The 19,954-nt window shown below is 39.9% G+C and overlaps 1 protein-coding gene across 3 annotated transcripts in view; it reads left to right on the top strand.

Annotated features, from left to right (window-relative positions):
• The window catches only part of LOC111961209 (protein ERGIC-53), a 28,487-nt gene extending 8,733 nt beyond the window's left edge, over nucleotides 1–19,754 (top strand). For 2 of the 3 annotated variants that reach the window (XM_023983289.2, XM_023983290.2), the window contains exons 9-13: nucleotides 937–1,121; nucleotides 5,455–5,525; nucleotides 18,693–18,852; nucleotides 18,974–19,101; nucleotides 19,221–19,754. In XM_023983289.2, coding sequence (XP_023839057.1) covers nucleotides 937–1,121; nucleotides 5,455–5,525; nucleotides 18,693–18,852; nucleotides 18,974–19,101; nucleotides 19,221–19,257 — 581 coding nt within the window. In that variant the 3' untranslated portion in view covers nucleotides 19,258–19,754. Of the gene's footprint in view, nucleotides 1–936; nucleotides 1,122–5,454; nucleotides 5,526–5,620; nucleotides 6,872–18,692; nucleotides 18,853–18,973; nucleotides 19,102–19,220 lie in introns of those variants that run through there. The other variant, XM_023983291.2, reaches the window with a different exon arrangement.
• Nucleotides 19,755–19,954: the final 200 nt, after the last annotated feature.

Genomic DNA, 19,954 nt, shown 5'->3' on the forward strand with positions numbered 1-19,954 from the left:
GCTAACCCCTAGAGGACATCGTCTTCTTCAAACTGGCGACTAGCTTTACTGTGGTATTAGAATACGTTGTACCGGTTTCCTCCAGCATCTTCACAAGGTTTACTGTTGTTTTGGGATTGATTTGCACTTTTCGCACCCAAGTACGTTCATCTCTAGGAGACAAACGTGTCTCCTTCCTGAGCGGAAAGACGGCTGCGTGGACCCATGGTGTTTGTACTTGCATACTATTGTTTTTACAGATGAACGTGTACCTTCAGGCGCTTTGAAAACTGCTCCAAGGATGAACCAGGACTTGATGCGAGGATCTACAATTATTTTTCTGAGGTCTTGGCTGATCTTCTTTTATTTTCCAATATATGTCCAAGCAAAGAGGCACTGAGTTTTAAGGTAGGCCTTGAAATACCAGTCCACAGTTCACACCTCCCAATGACTCAAATTCGTCAATTTTGCCTATCAGAAGCTTCTACAGGCCATGACATCATTTTCTGGACTTTCCCGACCTGTTTAAAGGGCCACGGTCAATTTTTCGTGTATGTAAACTTTTGACCCACTGGATTTGTGATACCATGAATTATAAGTGAAATAATCTGTCTGTAAACAATTGTTGGAAAAATTACTTGTGTCATGCACAAAGTAGATGTCTTAACCGACTTGCCAAAACTTTAGTTTGTTAACAAGAAATGTGTGGAGTGGTTGAAAACGATTAATGACTCCGACCTAGGTGTATGTAAACTTCCGACTTCAACTGCGTGTGTGTGACTCTATGGCCTATAGTTTACGCAGTTGGTCAGCACAATTTWAATATCAATAACAGAAAACAAATTAAGTCTAATGCAGGTTATTGGCTACTTTGTACATACTAGATGCTACCAATGGATGCTATGCTGTCTAGATGCTAGAACTTGATGCAACAGGTGTGTCCTGTTCTGTGTTAAGTCGAGGACATGTACGAGAGTGTCAACGACAGGGATATCCGCCAGGTGTTTGAGGGTCAGAGCCAGATCCACCTGGAGATCAAACAGCTTCACCGCCAGATGGCCATGATCCTCGACGAACAGAACCGCTATGTTTCTGTGGTTACAGACGAGATATCCAAACGCCAAGGGGAGTTGGTGGGACAGGTAGGAAGTTTAAGTGTACACGTACACTCGCGCGCACAAACATTTACATTACGCACACAATTACAACTACCTACTGCTCTGATTGAGGCCTTGCATCAAGGAGGGAAGGTTTCATTCATTAATACCACTGCAGACTATGCCACTAACCTCAGACGTTTACTCTGTTTTGTTGACCTCAATATAGCCATTAACTTTGCTAGACTTGAACTGAAATAGGTGCTGGTAATAATGTTGTGTGCCGGTCCTSTTTATTTAGGTGCAGGTACTCTGCAGGAAATACTATTGTGCTAATTTTCTATAAAAGGTGCAGGAACTCGAGCAGTAAAAATCTTGAGGTGCTGGTACTCTGCTCCAGTTAGCTCCTGCCCAAGTCAAGCACGGGCCATGGACATACAGTGCCTTCAGAAACTATTCATAACCCTCGACTTCTTCCAAATTGTTACAAAGTGGGATTAAAAATTATTTTCTGTTAACGATCTACACAAAATACTCTAATGTAAAAGTGGAGGGAAAATTCTAGCATTTAAAATAATGTATACACGAATAAAATAATAAACACGAATATATGTTTTTTTGATTATATAAGTATTGAACCCCTGAGTCAATACATGTTAGAATCACTTTTGACAGTGATTACATGTGACTCTCTTTGGGTAAGTATCTAAGCGCTTTACACACCTGGATTGTACAACTTACAATTTAGTTGTTGATCATCGCAACCATTTTCAGGTCTTKGATTTTCAAGCAGATTTAAGGCAAAACTAATTCAGGAACATGCACTGTCTTGTTGGTAAGCAACTCCTGTACAAGGTGTTCCTCTAGGATTTTACCTGTTCTTAGATCATGATGCAGCCACCACTAAGCTTGAAAATATGGAGAGTGATACTCAGTAATGTGTTTTATTGGATGTGCCCCAAAGAAAGCACTTTGTATTCAGGAAAAAAAGTGCTACTCATTTTCTGCATTTTTTGCAGTATTACTTTAGTGCCTTGTGCAGATAGTCTGGGTAGCCATTTGAAGAGGAGTCTTATGGCTTGGGGGTAGAAGCTGTTTAGAAGCCTCTTGGACCTAGACTTTGTAGTGACTTGGTGTATTGATACGCCATCCAAAGTGTAATTAACTTCTTCACCATGCCCAAAGGGAAATATATATATATATATATACAGTATATCACAAAAGTGAGTACACCCCTCACATTTTTGTAAATATTTGAGTATATCTTTTCATGTGACAACACTGAAAAAATGACACTTTGCTACAATGTAAAGTAGTGAGTGTACAGCTTGTATAACAGTGTAAATTTGCTGTCCCCTCAAAATAACTCAACACACAGCCATTAATGTCTAAACCGCTGGCAACAAAAGTGAGTACACCCCTAAGTGAAAATGTCCAAATTGGGCCCAAAGTGTCAATATTTTGTGTGGCCACCATCATTTTCCAGCACTGCCTTAACCCTCTTGGGCATGGAGTTCACCAGAGCTTCACAGGTTGCCACTGGAGTCCTCTTCCACTCCTCCATGACGACATCACGGAGCTGGTGGATGTTAGAGACCTTGCACTCCTCCACCTTCCGTTTGAGGATGCCCCACAGATGCTCAATAGGGTTTAGGTCTGGAGACATGCTTGGCCAGTCCATCACCTTTACCCTCAGCTTCTTTAGCAAGGCAGTGGTCGTCTTGGAGGTGTGTTTGGGGTCGTTATCATGTTGGAATACTACCCTGCGGCCCAGTCTCCGAAGGAAGGGGATCATGCTCTGCTTCAGTATGTCACAGTACATGTTGGCATTCATGGTTCCCTCAATGAACTGTAGCTCTCCAGTGCTGGCAACACTCATGCAGCCCCAGACCATGACACTCCCACCACCATGCTTGACTGTAGGCAAGACACACTTGTCTTTGTACTCCTCACCTGGTTGCCGCCACACACGCTTGACACCATCTGAACCAAAATAAGTTTATCTTGGTCTCATCAGACCACAGGACARGGTTCCAGTAATCCATGTCCTTAGTCTGCTTGTCTTCAGCAAACTGTTTGCGGGCTTTCTTGTGCATCATCTTTAGAAGAGGCTTCCTCCTGGGACGACAGACATGCAGACCAATTTGATGCAGTGTACGGCGTATGGTCTGAGCACTGACAGGCTGACCCCCACCCCTTCAACCTCTGCAGCAATGCTGGCAGCACTCATACGTCTATTTCCCAAAGACAACCTCTGGATATGACGCTGAGCACGTGCACTCAACTTCTTTGGTCGACCATGGCGAGGCCTGTTCTGAGTGGAACCTGTCCAGTTAAACCGCTGTATGGTTTGTCCTCGGGGTTTTGCCTGCCATATCAGTTCTGTTATACTCACAGACATACTTTTAACAGTTTTAGAAACTTTAGTGTTTTCTATCCAAATCTACCAATTATATGCATATCCTAGCTTCTGGGCCTGAGTAACAGGCAGTTTACTTTGGGCACGCTTTTCATCCGGATGTGAAAATACTGCCCCCTACCCAAGAGGTTAAGCACATTTTTACTCCTSAACTTATTTAGGCTAAGGGTCAAAATAGGGTTGTTTTCCAAGATGGCGKTGCAGTAGAACGTGTATCGGTCTTTGTCTTTGGTCTTTTCCTGTGTAAATAGCCAGTCTTTTTCGTATACATCTTAATCTCACTTTCTATCTACAAACTAAATATACTTTCCTGCAACCCGCCTCACCCAATGTGGTACGGATTTTGGATTTTTCTTCCTTATAACTGGAACTTCCATCAGGAGCTAGCCAGCTACTAGTCTTTGTTAACCACGGCTAGCGGTCCTCGCCTTTTTTCCCCGTCATCAGCTAGCCTTAGCTCGGACAACACCTGCCAATCTGCACAGCGCGATATCAACCCAGAGCATATCGGACTGCTTCTCTCTACCATATCACCGGATTCCTGCCGCTCTGGATCATTACTCCGGATCATCGCAGTTAGCTAGCTGCAAACGAGTGGCTACTGTTAGCTAACACTTCTGTCCCAAAGCATGCACCAGCTGGTCTTGAGCTAGCCTCGAGCTAGGCCCATATATCAGCTAATTCTAGGGCTACTATACCTTCTTTGCCAATTGGCCTGGACCCTTTATTGTCGACACAGAGCCCCGCCGATCCATCATGAATGGACTGCCGACGTGATCGCCCTATGTGGTCTCAACCGGCTATTCTGTTATGATGTTGCCGTAGAACCAGCTACTAGCCCCGGCCCACTAGCTTTTCTGAACGCTGTGTCCCCTGCTCGCCTAGCGTAATAGTGACTACCGAACAGCACCATGACTCTCCTATTGCTGCTCTTTTGACCCTATGTGCACTCGGCTACACAGCTGATGCCCCCTGGACTGTTTCAATAACACGGTACCTCATTTTGTTTACCTGTCGGTCCCAGCCCAGAATTCACTCCAGGTCATCTATAAGTCTCTGCTAGGTTTAAGCCCCGCCTTATCTCAGCTCACTCACTGGTCACCATAGCAGCACCCACCAGTAGAACGCTCTCCAGCAGGTATATTTCCCTTGTCATCCCCAAAGCCAACACCCCTTTTTAGCTGCCTTCCTGTTCTCTGCTGCCAATGACTAGAACGAATTGCAAAAATCACTGACGCTGGAGACTCATATCTCCCTCACTAACTTTAAGCATCAGCTGTCAGAGCAGCTTACCGATCATTGCACCTGTACATAACCCATCTGTAAATAGCCCATCCAACTACCTCATCCCCATATTGTTATTTATTTTTTTGCTCCCTTGCACCCCGGTATCTCTACTTGCACGTTCATKTTCTGCACATCTATCACTCCAGTGTTTAGTTGCTAAATTGTAATTATTTCGCCACTATAGCATATTTATTGCCTTACCTCCCTAATCTTATATTTGCACACACTGTATAGGTCGCAGTTGTAAATGAGAACTTGTTCTCAACTGGCCTACCTGGTTAAATAAAGGTCAAATAAAATGTTTACTGACCTTTTGTGCCATGGGTTTAGGTAAGAAGCTAACGAGCTTCAGACTACATAATCTCACTTTCAATCATATGCTGCTTCCACATTTTAGCATTTCCTTTTTTATTCATTTGTAAAACATAATTCTACTTTGACATTATGGGGTGGTGGGTATGTTTGGTCACTGGCCTACACACCTCAATTTAATTAATGGATACATTTTAATACATTTTAAAACAATGTGAAAAGTCAAGGGGTATGAATACTTTCTGAATGCACTGTATGTATGCCAGTTTTATTACTAAAAAGTAAAGATGCCTTTACTCAAACATCTTTCAGTAATTTATCCTTAGGTATAAAACATTAATTAATTTAATTTATCTTTAGGCTCCTAGTCAAGAAATGGGTGCAGTGGTCGCAACACAACAGGAGATACTGAGAAACCTGAACGAGTTGAAGTAAGTGCAGTAGCAATAACCATTGTTTTGTTTTCTTTGAAGGTGATAAACAAATACAGACAATGTGGCAGAAATGTTTTGGTACCTTTCCCCAGATCTGTGCCTCGACACAATCCTGTCTCGGAACTCTAGGACAATTCCTTTSACCTCGTTGCTTGGTTTTTGCTCTGTAGTGCACTGTCAAATGTGGGACCTTATATAGACTGGTGTGTGAATTTACCACAGACTCCAATCAAGTTGTATAAACATCAAGGATCATCGATGGAAACAGGATGCGTCTGAGCTCGATTTCGAGTCTCATAACAATGGGTCTGAATACTTATGTAAATTTTTTTWAATTTTTWATTTGTAATAAATTAGCAATTTTCTACGAACCTGTTTTCATTGTTTTCACATTATCGGGCATTGTGTGTAGATTGAGGGGGGGAAATTATGTAATCCATTTTAGAATAAGGCTGTAACGTAACAAATTGTGGAAAAGGTCAAGGGATCTGAATACTTTCTGAATGCACCCCTGGACTTTTTCCACATTTTGTTGTGTAAAAGGTGTAATTAAAATGGATTTAATTGTAATCTACACAACATACTGTGGAAGAGCATTTTTTGGGGGGGTTAATGAAACATAAGACACTAATATATCTTAATTAGATAAGTATTCACTACGGTTTAATATTTCCCTGGTATTTTACAAATTCTCCATCCCAAGAACAATCTATTTTCTTCCGGGTAACCGGGTATTTCTCGCCCCCAAAAAACGTGAAATACATTCTGAAGCATATAAAATCACCGGACAGAAGCATGTGCTATTCTAAGGTGAATTATACATAACATTTTAATGTTCTTATTGCATTCATTATTCTCCAAATGTATAGTAATTCTAAAGCAATTAATAACAAAGTCGTATGTCATCTGTAATTCTAAATAATTGTTAAATTACGAGCCTYGTCGGTTTAGCCACGAAAAAAGTCAGCAACCTTCCCACTAGCCATGATTGGCTAAGATAATGAGTGGGCTGGACATGCCGAGATGAGTTTGGATTGGTCTGCCAAGTAGCTGCTTCTGTCTATAACATGAGCTGGTCAGTATGTGTAGAAAGGATTACCTAACACAGCTTTTTTTAAAGATATCACGTAGTAGAACTGCATAAGTGTTGCTCTCCACTTTCTGGAGGACCGAGTTTTGAAATCAGTGGAATTAGAGTATGATAGCTAAGGAGATGGAGAAAATGCTGGCGTGTTGATTGCAAATATGCAGAGGGAGATGTATAAAACACCTGTCTCCGAATTACATCTTCGAACTAACATGCTGACCAGACCGCCTGTCGCATGCTTTGCAAAAAAGAAAAAGTAAATATACATGTTATTCAATTATTACACAGCTCGCGAGCGTCTGCGTTGCCAGGGACTAAAATAGAAGTCGGTTCTATTTGTGACGCTGATCGCGGTGCAAGTCCTGCCTCTCCCATCTTCTCATTGGTTTATAGAAGTAGATACCCAAGTGCCATCTCCTCATTGGTTATACCCACGTGGGTGGTTGAAAGATGAACTGAGTTCGGTCGGTCGTCGTGGTAACTGAGATGCCAATCGCCATATAAAGTCCAAAGAAGAAAAAGCCTGGAAGGAGAGATGACTAGAAACGATTCGTTTGACCGTTTTATGTGTGGATTAATTGTCGGGTTAGAGGACCTTGTGCATTTCAGGTAAAATAACAACTCAACGTTTATATCCCAGACAAATTAGCGAGCAACAGCAAGCTAGCTAAATAGGACAAATTAGCTAGCAACTGCAAGCTAGCTAGCTAAATTACCATAAATGTTTAAGGCTTTTCGACCAGTCCCTAATACAATTAGTTAAGTCTGTTTTGGTATTTTAACCTGCGTATCGGGATCGCGCTTGGTGTTGGGGGACAAAATCTATTTGTGCAAAACCGTTACGGTGTTCAGTGAAACCAACCATGGCAGAGAGGGAGAAGTGTCCATCCATATATACGGTTAAGATATTCTAGCGAGATACATGTTTCTAATTATGCCAGTCGTTTTCATTTCAGGTTAAAGTGTACTGTTAGCTAGATACCTAACGTTAGCTGGCTGGCTAGTTAACGTTACGTGTATGATCTGTGTGGTAATTTTATTTGAATCTCAGCCACTTGCATTGCTAGTTATAGCCTAATGTTAGCTAGCTAACATTAAACCTGGTTGGTTCGCTACCTGCAGATTCATGCAGGGTAGTAACGTTATGAGTTGGGATTATGGCTCATTGTTTAGCTATCTACATGTCTAAACAAAATAATCCACTATGCAAGTAACCATTTCAATAGAATGTTAATGATGTCACTGCGACAACTGTCTAGACGTATCTGGTAAATTCCCTCTGGCTATCTACTCTGATTTCGGAGGATTACGTAACAGCCTAACCAGCTCTGCTAGGCCAAGTAAAATGGTCAGTGAGCTTTTCTCAAATTTGTCTGAAGTAGCTGGCAAGCTAGTCATCCTTAGCTTGGGTGCTTGACTGCTGTTGTGCGGTCAGAACACTCAAAAATCAACCCTACTCCTAGGCCAGAGCGTCCAGTGTGCGCTCTGAACTCCCTGCATTTACGAACGGACAATCTGACAAGGTTCTGAGTTTACGAATGCCCAGAGCACACATTAAATTTACGAGCACACCCGTAGTATAAACCAGCCTTTAGTCTTGAAATCTTTGGTTGTTTAGTACATGGGCTCAAATGTGAATCCTTAAAGAGATGGGTGGGGCTAAAGGTTAAGAGGGTGTGAACAATGCTGAATGGGTGCTGACAAAGAAGATATCTCCCATAGGTGTACCAAAATATTCAAGAGCCATTTTCTCAAAAGTGAGGTTACATTTACATTTACATGTTACAAGGTTATTAACTTTCAAAGCAAAATTACTTTCCCGTTGTTCCTCAACTATAGTATATGATATACCATTTTCTAGCTTTGAGTACACAATTTCAAATTGAATCGAGCTGGTCGGTCACAAATAGTATTTTCACAAAATAAGATGTTGGTAAAATCATAGGCTAGCCTACATCGTATCCAAATATAGCCACCACATTAAATAAAGTGAGCCATCTGGCTACACAAACTTGGTGTTGATGGGGAGTGCGAAGAAACAGACAACCAGTAGTCGTTGAGGGGAGCTGCGCAGCACAGTGGAGAAAGATTGCGAGTCACTTTCGCAAGTTAGGGGTCCGTGATGATAAGCTACAGGGGTAGGCTACGTAAAGGAAGAGTTTGGTAAATAACTCCAGATGAAATTGGACTGCAGTACACTGGAATGTCTGGCATATATGGTAGATGTTGTGTGTAGCACAATGCTGTTTGCATTGGCATGGCAGGAGAATCCGTCACTTGCAGCCATTTCTGCTTGAATTTCTTGTCAGCTTCAGGTAAGACTGCATAGTTCTAAGACGTTTTGCTACTAAAGCGCCCATGCGCTTGCTGAAGCCCCTTCTCTGTACTTACCTCCCAAGTGTTTGGAGTGTAGGCCAGCCTGCATGTTGGATCAATCAACTTGTCAAACTGCCTGTAGTCTAAATTTTATTTTGCGCTTGCAGATTTAGCATTCTGCCTTGTGGCATTACTTTTAGTGAAGCTCTACTACACAGTCAACATTTTTTTATTTATTAATTAAAGTAGGTTGGCCTACTTAACCTGTAGCTCAAAAGCTGGAGCCAATTTTATTACCATAGACCTACTAATTGCATTTCAAGGTCATGTGTACAGTTTAAGCACAAACAATATAGTAAATACGATGGGCTCTTACAACAGTGCGCACACTCAGCCACACTGAGCGTTGGATCATTGATCATGCAGGTAGTAGAGTAGAGAAGGCCATGAGAAAGCAGATTTAGACATTGCATATAAATTAAGTTCCATTTCATGTCATGTGGTTTATATAAATAAATTTACTGGTTTCTCAGTTATTTATCCCGGGAAACCGGAGTTGGTTTGGCCAGACAATCTCTAAATCTCAGTAATCCGGTTCCCACTTTAAACCCTATTATTCACCCCCCTGAGTAAATGCATGTTAACACCTTTTGCAGCATTTACAGCTGTGAGTTTTTTGGGGTAAGTCTCTAAGAGCTTTGAACACCTGGATTGTGCAATATTTGCCTATTCTTTAAAAAATGATTTCAAGCTGTATCAAGTTGGTTGTTGATCATTGCTAGACTGCCATTTTCATGTCTTGCCATAGATTTTCAATCAGATTTAAGTCTGAATTAACTATATCTAGACCATTTAGGAACATTCAATGTCGTCTTGATAAGCAACTCCAGTGTAGATTTGGACTTGTGTTTTAGGTTATTGTCCTGCCGAAAAGTGAATTAATCTCCCACTGTCTGTTGAAAAGCAGACTGAATCAGGTTTCCCTCTAGGATTTTGCCTGTGCTTAGCTCCATTCTGTTTTATTTTCTTACCCTGAATAAACTCTATACAGTCCTTGCTGATGACGAGCAAACCCATATGATGCAGCCACCACCATGCTTCAAAATAAGAAGTGGTACTCAGTCATGTGTTGTGTTGGATTTGGCCCAAACATAACACTTTGTATTCAGGACAAAAAGTACATTTCTTTGTCACATTTTGTGCAGTACTACTTTATTGTTGTTGCAAACAGGATGCATGTTTTTGAATATTTTATTCGGTAAAGGTTTCCTTTTTACTCATTTAGGTTAGTATTGTTGAGTAACTACAATGTTGTTGATCCATGCATAGTTTTCACATATCACAGCCATTAATTGTTGTAACTGTTTTAAATTCACAGTTGCCCTCATGGTGAAATCCCTGAGTGGTTCCCTTCCTCGGTCAGTTGACAATCTTTTTAGTGACTGAGTGTGTTGGTACACCATCCAAAGCCTAATTAATCACTTTAAGATGCTCAAACAGATATTCATTGTCTGCTTTTGTTTATTWTCACCCATCTACCAATCGGTGCCCTTCTTTTCAAAGCATTGGGAAACCTCCCAGGTTTTTTTTTTGTTGTTTGAATCTGTGCTTGATATTCACTACTTGACTGAGGGACCTTACAATTATCTGAATGTGTTTGGTACAATCATACAGCAGTCATTCAAAAATCATGTTAACCACTAATATTGCACACACTGAGTCCATACAACTTATGTGATCTGCTAAGCAAATTTCTACTCCTGAACTTATTTAGGCTTGCCATAAAAGCGTTTGAATATGTATTGACTCAATATATTTCATTTTTTCATTTTTAATTAATTAAAACACCCCCCCCCCCCCAAAAAAAAAATAGACTTAGACATTATAGGGTATTTTGTGTGAATCAGTGAACACTTAGCTCCATACTCTACATTTGGGAGTGTTACTGCTTACTTGAAACTGTCCCTATTCTTTAGCTACCTCTGTTATTTGGAGGGGTACATCCTTTTTACGCAATTTAAGATGATTATAAAGCCAAAAAGACTGACAAATGAAAGCAATTGGAAGGCTATAAGTATCAAGCTCTCGAGGGAACTGCAACATCAAAAAAGCAATCYGAAGGAGCCCGTGTTTTATATCTGTATGACGGATGTATTTAAAAGACTGACGTCTAATACTTTGAGGACAAATGGTGCTAAGATGTGGCCTTTTCTTGCAGCCATCCCAGGGCCACATGGCACAGAGCTGAGGGACAGTCATACAGTATAAGACGTTTGTATAAACAAAATCTAATTTGTTTCTCAAAATTACAAACGAAGGAAAATCTCCCTTGAGAAAGTAAGTGAACATTTATTAAACCATGCATGTAATCTTTATCTCATCCAAGTGACCCATTTATGAAAAAGCCCTTCTCAGATCAGAGAACATAATTTAACAGACTACAGTAAGACAAAGTCATATAATTATTGTCTATAGAAAGGGGTCACAAATTTAAAGAGGTTATATTCAGGTAGATTATGATCTAAAACAGCTCAATCACCTGTTACTGCATTATAGATTATAGGCCAGATMTGCATCTATACTATATTTGTAAACATTTATGTCAATCAGTTTCTGTAGCATAATTTATCACGATGAGCCCTTACAAGTATTTTCACGTCCGGATGAAAAGTGTGCCCAAAGTAAAATGCCTGCTACTCAGGCCCAGAAGCTAGGATATGCATATAAATAGTAGATTTGGATAGAAAACACTCTGAAGTTTCTAAAACTGTTAGAATAATGTCTGTGAGTATAACAGAACTGATTTGGCAGGCAGTTTTTCTATGGGAGACCTGATTTATTAGGGCCCAGATTGCAGTTCCTATGGCTTCCACTAGATATCAAGTCTTTAGAAATTGTTTGATGTTTTTCTTTTGAGAAATGAAGAAGTAGGGCTGTTCTTTGTAGGTGTCACTCTGAAGGGCTTTAGTTGCGTGTGAACTGGAGCGCGCTTCATGTTTTTATCTGGTATTAGAAACAGTTTATTCAGTCTTAAATTGTGTTGTTTATTTACATTTTAGGATACCTGAGGTTGGATTAGGAACGTTGTTTGAAATGTTTGGACCAAGTTTACAGGTAACTTATTAGATACTTTGTAGTCATGTTGGAATCGGTGTATTTCTGAATCAAACGTGCCAAATAAATGGACATTTTGGGGATATAAAGAAGGAATTTATCAAACAAAACAACCATTCATTGTGTCGCTGAGACATTTGAGATTGCAAAAATAAGGCATTTATTATATGGCTATTTCTGACTTTTGTGTCGCACCTGCCTGGTTGAAATATGTTTTTCATGTGTTTGTATGCGGGGCGCTGTCCTCAGATAATTGCATGGTTTGCTTTCGCTGTAAAGCCTTTTTGAAATCTGACAGCGGCTGGATTAACAAGAAGTTAAGCTTTATTTTGATGTATTACACTTATTTTTGAAGGTTGAATATTGATATTTCTGTAGTTTGTATTTGGCGCGCTACAATTTCACTGGATGTTGTCAAATCAATCCCGTTAAGCGCGAATCCCGTTAAGGGATACATAAGAGGTTATAAGCCAGATGTGCATCTATACTGTATTTGGAAACATTTATGTCAATCAAATTATGCTACAGAGACTAAGTAAAAATCCTATATCCCCTGATTCAATCAAGCAATTATTGTCACGTTTATGTATTACTACATTATAGTTTATAAGCCAGATATTTATTTTAGACAAAACTGTCTGGACACCCCTTAAAAATGAGTGGATTCGGCTATTTCTGCCCTGCTAGACCTGCCCCGGTCAACTAAGGGCTATTATTGTGAAGTGGTACTGTCTAGGAGCCACAACGGCTCAGCCACGAAGTGGTAGGCCATACAAGCTCATAAAACAGGACCGCAGAGTTCTGTAGGGTGTAACAACAATCGTTTTTCTCAGTATGGAAAATTTTGATTGCACATTTACAGATGCCACAGACTAATTACAACTATTATTGTTTCAATAGACAATGCCAAATTATGCGTTAACCTTTTAACAAGCTTAATTCCTAACCAGCAAACTGACAAATCCCACTTGAGAGATTCCAAGTCAAACTTGCCCTGGGCAAAAATGTATAGTTGTAGTATTATTTATAAATAGTTTACAGAAATGTTTCTGTTTTTAACCTTTCTAGGTTGCATGTGATGGATACTTAAGTATTTCTGATTAAGATACTGTATGTCTGGGTTAAAAATATGGAGTGATTCCATATGAAACCAGGACAAAAAAATACCATGATTTGGAGGGTTTTTCACAATTTAAACCATTTGTCATTTGGAGGATATACATCGATGCATGCATTTGAAGTTGGAAGTTTACATTAACTAGTTTTAATGACTCCAACTTAAGTGTTTCAACCACTCCACAAATTTCTTGTTAACAAACTATAGTTTGGGCAAGTCGTTTAGGACATCTACTTTGTGCATGACACAAGTCATTTTTCCAACAATTGTTTCCAGATTATTTCACTTATAAATCACTGTATCACAATTCCAGTGGGTCAGAAGTTTACATACGCTAAGTTGACTGTGCCTTTTAAACAGCTTGGAAAATTCCAGAAAATTAGGTCATGGCTTTAGAAGCTTCTGATAGGCAAATTGACATCGTTTGAGTCAATTGGAGGTGTACCTGTGGATGTATTTCAAGGCCTACCTTCAAACCCAGTGCCTCTTTGCTTGACATCATGGGAAAATCAAAAGAAATCAGCCAAGACTTCAGAAAATAAATTGTAGACCACAAGTCTGGTTCATCCTTGGGAGCAATTTCCAAACGCCTGAAGGTACCACGTTCATCTGTACAAACAATAGAACTCAAGTATAAACACCATGGGACCACGCAGCCGTCATACCGCTCAGGAAGGAGACGCGTTCTGTCTCCTAGAGTTGAACGTACTTTGGTGCGAGAAGTTGCAAATCAATCCCAGAACAACAGCAAAGGACCTTGTGAAGATTCTAGAGGAAACCGGTACAAAAGTATCTATATCCATAGTAAAACAAGTCCATATCGACATAACCTGAAAAGCCGCTCAGCAAGGAAGAGGCCACTGCTCTAAAACCACCATAAAAAGCCAGACTACAGTTTGCAACTGCACATGGGGACAAAGATCGTACTTTTTGGAGAAATGCTTTCTGGTCTGATGAAACAAAAATAGAACCGTTTGGCCATAATGACCATCGTTATGTTAGGAGGAAAGGGGGGAGGAGTGCAAGCCGAAGAACACCATCCCAAACCGTGAAGCATGGAGGTGGCAGCATCATGTTGTGGGGTGCTTTGCTGCAGGAGGGACTGGTGCACTTCACAAAATAGATGGAATATGATGTGGATATATTGAAGCAACATCTCAGACATCAGTCTGGAAGTTAAAGCTTGGTCGCAAATGGGTCTTTCAAATGGACAATGACGCAAGCATACTTCCAAAGTTGTGGCAAAATGGCTTAAGGACAACAAAGTCAAGGTATTGGAGTGGCCATCACAAAGCCCTGACCTCAATCCAATAGAATGTGTGGGCAGAACTGAAAAAGCGTGTGCGAGCAAGGGGCCTACAAACCTGACTCAGTTACACCAGCTCTGTCAGGAGGAATGGGCCAAAATTCACCCAAATTATTGTGGGAAGCTTGTGGAAGGCTACCCAAAACTTTGACCCAAGTTAAACAATTTAAAGGCAATGCTACCAAATACTAATTGAGTGTATGTAAACTTCTGACCCACTGGGAATGTGATGAAAGAAATGAAAGCGGAAATATATCATTCTCTGTACTATTATTCTGACAATTCACATTCTTAAAATAAAGTGGTGATCCTAACTGACCTAAAACGGGGAATTTTTACTGGGATTAAATGTCAGTAATTGTGAAACTGAGTTTAAATGTATTTGGCTAAGGTGTATGTAAACTTCCGACTTCAACTGTACATCATACATGCATACACTACCGTTAAAAATGTTGGGGTCCTTGTTTTTGACACTGTCCATTTTGAAATAACATCAAATTGATCGGAACTACAGTGTAGACATTATTAATGTTGTAAATTACTATTGTAGCTGTATTTCTGATAAATTTGATGTTATTTTAAATGGACCAAAAAATTGCTTTTCTTTCAAAAACCAGGACATTTTCTAAGTGACCCCAAACGTTTGAGCTGGTTGTGTACATGCACACACTACATGACCAAATGGGCATTTATATGGAGTTGGTCCCCCCTTTTCTGCTATAACAGCCTCCACTCTTCTGGGAAGGCTTTCCACTACATGTTGGAACATTGCTGTTGGGTCTTGCTTCCATTCAGCCGCAAGCATTAGTGAGGTCAGGCACTGCCAATGTTTGTCCATAGAGATTGCATGGCTGTGTGCTCGGTTTTATACACCTGTCAGCAACAGGTGTGACTGAAATAGCCGAATCCACTAATTTGAAGGGGTGTCACCATACTTTTGTGTGTTTGGCAGTTGTATCTAAAAGCAGAATTGAGAATTGTTTTTTGTTTTTTTAAGTTGGCATATTTGACATTTTTGTCTTACTCAGGCCTAATTTTTTGACTCCATAATGTTTCATCTGTAGGTGCTACAAAGCAGCAATTATTGTCATGACGCTTTACCGCTTGTACTGTAATATGAGTATTTTGATTTCAAGAGAAACATTTTTACTTTTGAATACTGACAAATCAACATGAATATTGAAAAAACACCATTTTGGATTTGTAATTTTTTTTCTATACAGTCGTGGCCAAAAGTTGAGAGAAATATTAATTTCCAAAGTCTGCCTCATGATAGCAATTTGCATATACTCTAGAATGTTATGAAGAGTGCAATAAATTGCAATTCATCTGATCTAAGTCCCTCTTTGCCATGCAAATTAACTGAATCCCCAAAAAACATTTCCACTGCTTTTCAGCCCTGCCACAAAAGGACCAGCCGACATGTCAGTGATTCTCTCTCTAACACAGGTGTGAGTGTTGACGAGGACAAGGCTGGAGATCGCTCTGTCATGCTGATTGAGTTCAAATAAGACTGGAAGCTTCAAAAGGAAGGTGGTGCTTAGAATCATTGTTCTTCCTCTGTCAGCCATGGTTACCTGCAAGGAAACACGTGCCATCATCATTGCTTTGCACAAAAAGGGCTTCACAGGCAAGGATATTGCTGCCAGTAAGATTGCACCTAAATCAACCATTTATCGGATCATCAAGAACTTCAAGGAGAGCGGTTCAATTGTTGTGAAGAAAGTTGATTCAGCTGCGGGATCGGGGCACCACCAGTACAGCGCTTGCTCAGGAATGGCAGCAGGCAGGTGTGAGTGCATCTGCACGCACAGTGAGGCGAAGACTTTTGGAGGATGGCCTGTTGTCAAGAAGGGCAGCAAAGAAGCCACTTCTCTCCAGGAAAAACATCAGGGACAGACTGATATTCTGCAAAAGGTACAGGGATTGGACTGCTGAGGACTGGGGTAAAGTCACTTTCTCTGATGAATCCCCTTTATGATTGTTTGGGGCATCTGGAAAAAAGCTTGTCCGGAGAAGACAAGGTGAGCGCTACCACCAGTCCTGTGTCATGCCAACAGTCAAACAGCCTAAGACCAGTCATGTGTGGGGTTGCTTCTCAGCCAAGGGAGTGGGCTCACTCACAATTTTGCCTAAGAACACATCCATGAATAAAGAATAGTACCAACACATCCTCCGAGAGCAACTTCTCCCAACCATCCAGGAACAGTTTGGTGACGAACAATGTCTTTTCCAGCATGATGGAACACCTTTCCATAAGGCAAAAGTGATAACTAAGTGGCTCGGGGAACGAAACATCAATATTTTGGGTTCGTGGCCAAGAAACTCCCCAGGCCTAAATCTCATTGAGAACTTGTGGTCAGTCCTCAAGATGCGGGTGGACAAAAAAAACACAAATTCTGACAAACTCCAAGCATTGATTATGCAAGAATTGGCTGCCATCAGTCAGGATGTGGCCCAGAAGTTAATTGACAGCATGCCAGGGCGGATTGCAGAGGTCTTGGAAAAAGGGTCAACACTGCAAATATTGAGTCTTTGCATCAACTTCATGTAATTGTCAATGAAATACTTGTTACTATGGAATACTGAAGTATAATTACATCTGACAAATATCTAAAGACACTGAGGCAGCAGACTTTGAAAATTAATATTTGTGTCATTCTCAACTTTTGGCCACGACTGTATATTGTTGAACATAATATACTGTACAAGCATATAAAAGTTCCTGAGTGGAATCTCTGTTAATTTAAGAGTTTTCGACCATTTTGAATCCAAATTGGATCATATCTGCTGGTGATTTGCAGGATSTGCAATGATACAAGTAAAATGAGGGCTGTAGTTTGTTACATTTGCCTTCTATGCCAATTTCTCTGTATAAAATGGTCTTTAACTTTAAACTAGCAGAGATCCCACTCTCGAACTGTGACTTGCCCATTAGAATATATTATGTTCAACAATATATGGAAACATTTGACAAATCAATTTTTTTTATACAGTCGTGGCCAAAAGTTTTGAATGACACACATTCATTTTCACAGTTTGCTGCTTCAGTGTCTTTAGATATTTTGGGCAGATGTTACAATTCTTCAAAAGAACCATTCTATATATTCAATTTTGTGAAAATCTCCTAAATCAGTCTTTTTTGACCTGGTTTTGTATGGAATCACTCCATGGGATTAATTTAGCAATCATGCCCTTTTTTATTGGATGGTAGATTTTGTATCAAAACTTTAAGGATAAATTGCCCTTTGTTAGCTAAATAGAAGATCCGGAAGATGAATTTGGACAATTCCCTGTAATATTAAGATTATAAATTGTTCATTACAGTACATTTGCAGTCATTTCTTAGCTCTGGAGGGGACTTTTGGCTGGTCTTAATAAAACAAACTGCAGGAAGCCCACACTATCATTTAAAATAATTTCCGGGTTGCCTAGTGTGACACCGATTTGTGCCACTGCCTTCAGAGCTCATATGCCGGTATTGGCGATGGTTAGAATCCAGACCTCTTGCCCTTCTATCTCTCCTACCAACTTTCCTGTCACCCTCTCGCTGTCTAAAATAGTTTGTTAAATCTGTACAGATGTCTCATTTGTGAGTGAGCAAGGATGTATGAAATAGGTCTGTGTGTGCTGTACACTAATCGGGAATGTGTGTTGTCACCTGCTGGCCCAGCGTCTCTGCCTCATCTTCCTATTTTTAACCCGGGTAAGTGGTCTGAGCATTGTTCCCGGACAACGGTCCAATATCTTTGTCATGTCATCATGGATWAACCTGTCTMTCTGTCTGGGTCACACATTCACGTCTTCACACACTATCATAATGTAGGGAAAAYCCAAACATTTCTTACCTTATAGGAAAGATTGAATCATTTCCAAGCTTTCATTTAATCATGGCAGATTATTTTTTTTTTTTTACTCAATACACATACTTCATTTGGGATAATATACGTATACAAAGATATAAAAATATTCAATTATCTTCATTCTGTATCAAACTGGAATCCTATCGATTCCATTTCTGGTTTAATGTTGTCACATACTTCAGATGTTATTTTACCCTGGGCTATGGTTTTCTTCGCTACCCTTTCTGGTGTGCTGATGTGAGATGAGATGTAGAAAATGGCTAAATCTTTTTTTTATTTTTTTTATTCTATGCAATCTTCTACTGCAGCATCAGCTGTGTTCAACAGATATACCTGACACTGTTTTTTTTTTTCTCCTCAGAAACTCTTTCCATGAGTCTCTGAAGCAGATCGGCGCCACTCAGCACCAAGCCAACCCAGTGAGCATGGGGACATATGAGACGGTGCAACACTTCAGCGAAATCCAGGAACATCTACACGTGGTCAAGAGGAACATCGAACACCTTATCACACGCAATGGGGTCTGTTTAATAACTTATCTTACAGTAAACCACTGTAAAAACCACATCAACAGTCTCAACAAATGAATTTGGAAAGAGCATTGGATTTTTGTTTTTATTCTTTGTTTTGTAATGCATGTAGAGCCCCAGTGAAAATCAGGGAGAGAAATGCCCTGACCCTCCTAAAATGCCTTCCTGTCTGGGTACTACTCACTTCTTGGTCTTTGTGGTCATCCAATCAGTCCTGTTCTTCAGCTACATCATGTACAAGTAAGAATGAGATCTTGTTTTCACTTTATTAGCTTTGATAATTCAAAAGTYTAGTTGAATTTTTGTTTCTCACAATTCACTCTCCTCAATTTATTTTCTTGTTTCTTCTCCCCCTACAGAAGTCAACAAGAAGCAGCAGCAAAGAAATTCTTTTGAGGAAACATTATCATCGATATCATGATATGTAAATGAGGGACTGTTCATTTAGCTGTTTTTGAAGTTGTAAATTATTGTACTTAAATMAGATTTTGTTTGAGAAGTTTCTTTTTTTAAATGTCTTAGTTTGAATTTGATCTGATATTTTTAACATGGTATGTGAATGAATGCGCGTGTGGGAAATGTTAAGATTCCAAATATGTAATATGTTCTATACAGTATTTTGCCAAGTCATTGGATGATATTTGATCTTTCAAATGTTTTTTTGACAAGTGCCCACCCCTAGAAGACAAACAAAACCACTATCTGCCAATTCACATAGTTTGGAAAACTATGTAAAAAAAAACTTAATAAATGCGCAATTTTGTATTAATGCTCAACTATGTTGAATTAAACCCAGTGGTTGTTTTCTTGAGTGGTTGTAACATGCCAAAAGTCTGACTTTGCCTTTCTTCTCGAGCAATTTACATAAACAAAAAATAAACTGACATTTTGCAGCTTTTCTCTTTCTTGTCATCTTGTTTACATATTGGTGCTCATCTATTAAAAAGCAGCCGAATAGCACCATTTTTACCTGAAAGTTTAGTCTTGGTAGCATGGTCAGAGATCTGTTTTGGCTGTCTTATCACTTGCCAAATGTGACATTGTGTTTGTGCCATCTTGCACCTTGTAACTCATCTGGGACCAGGTTATCATC

This window comes from Salvelinus sp. IW2-2015, linkage group LG4q.1:29, assembly GCF_002910315.2.
Source record: "Salvelinus sp. IW2-2015 linkage group LG4q.1:29, ASM291031v2, whole genome shotgun sequence".
NCBI lineage: Eukaryota > Metazoa > Chordata > Actinopteri > Salmoniformes > Salmonidae > Salvelinus > Salvelinus sp. IW2-2015.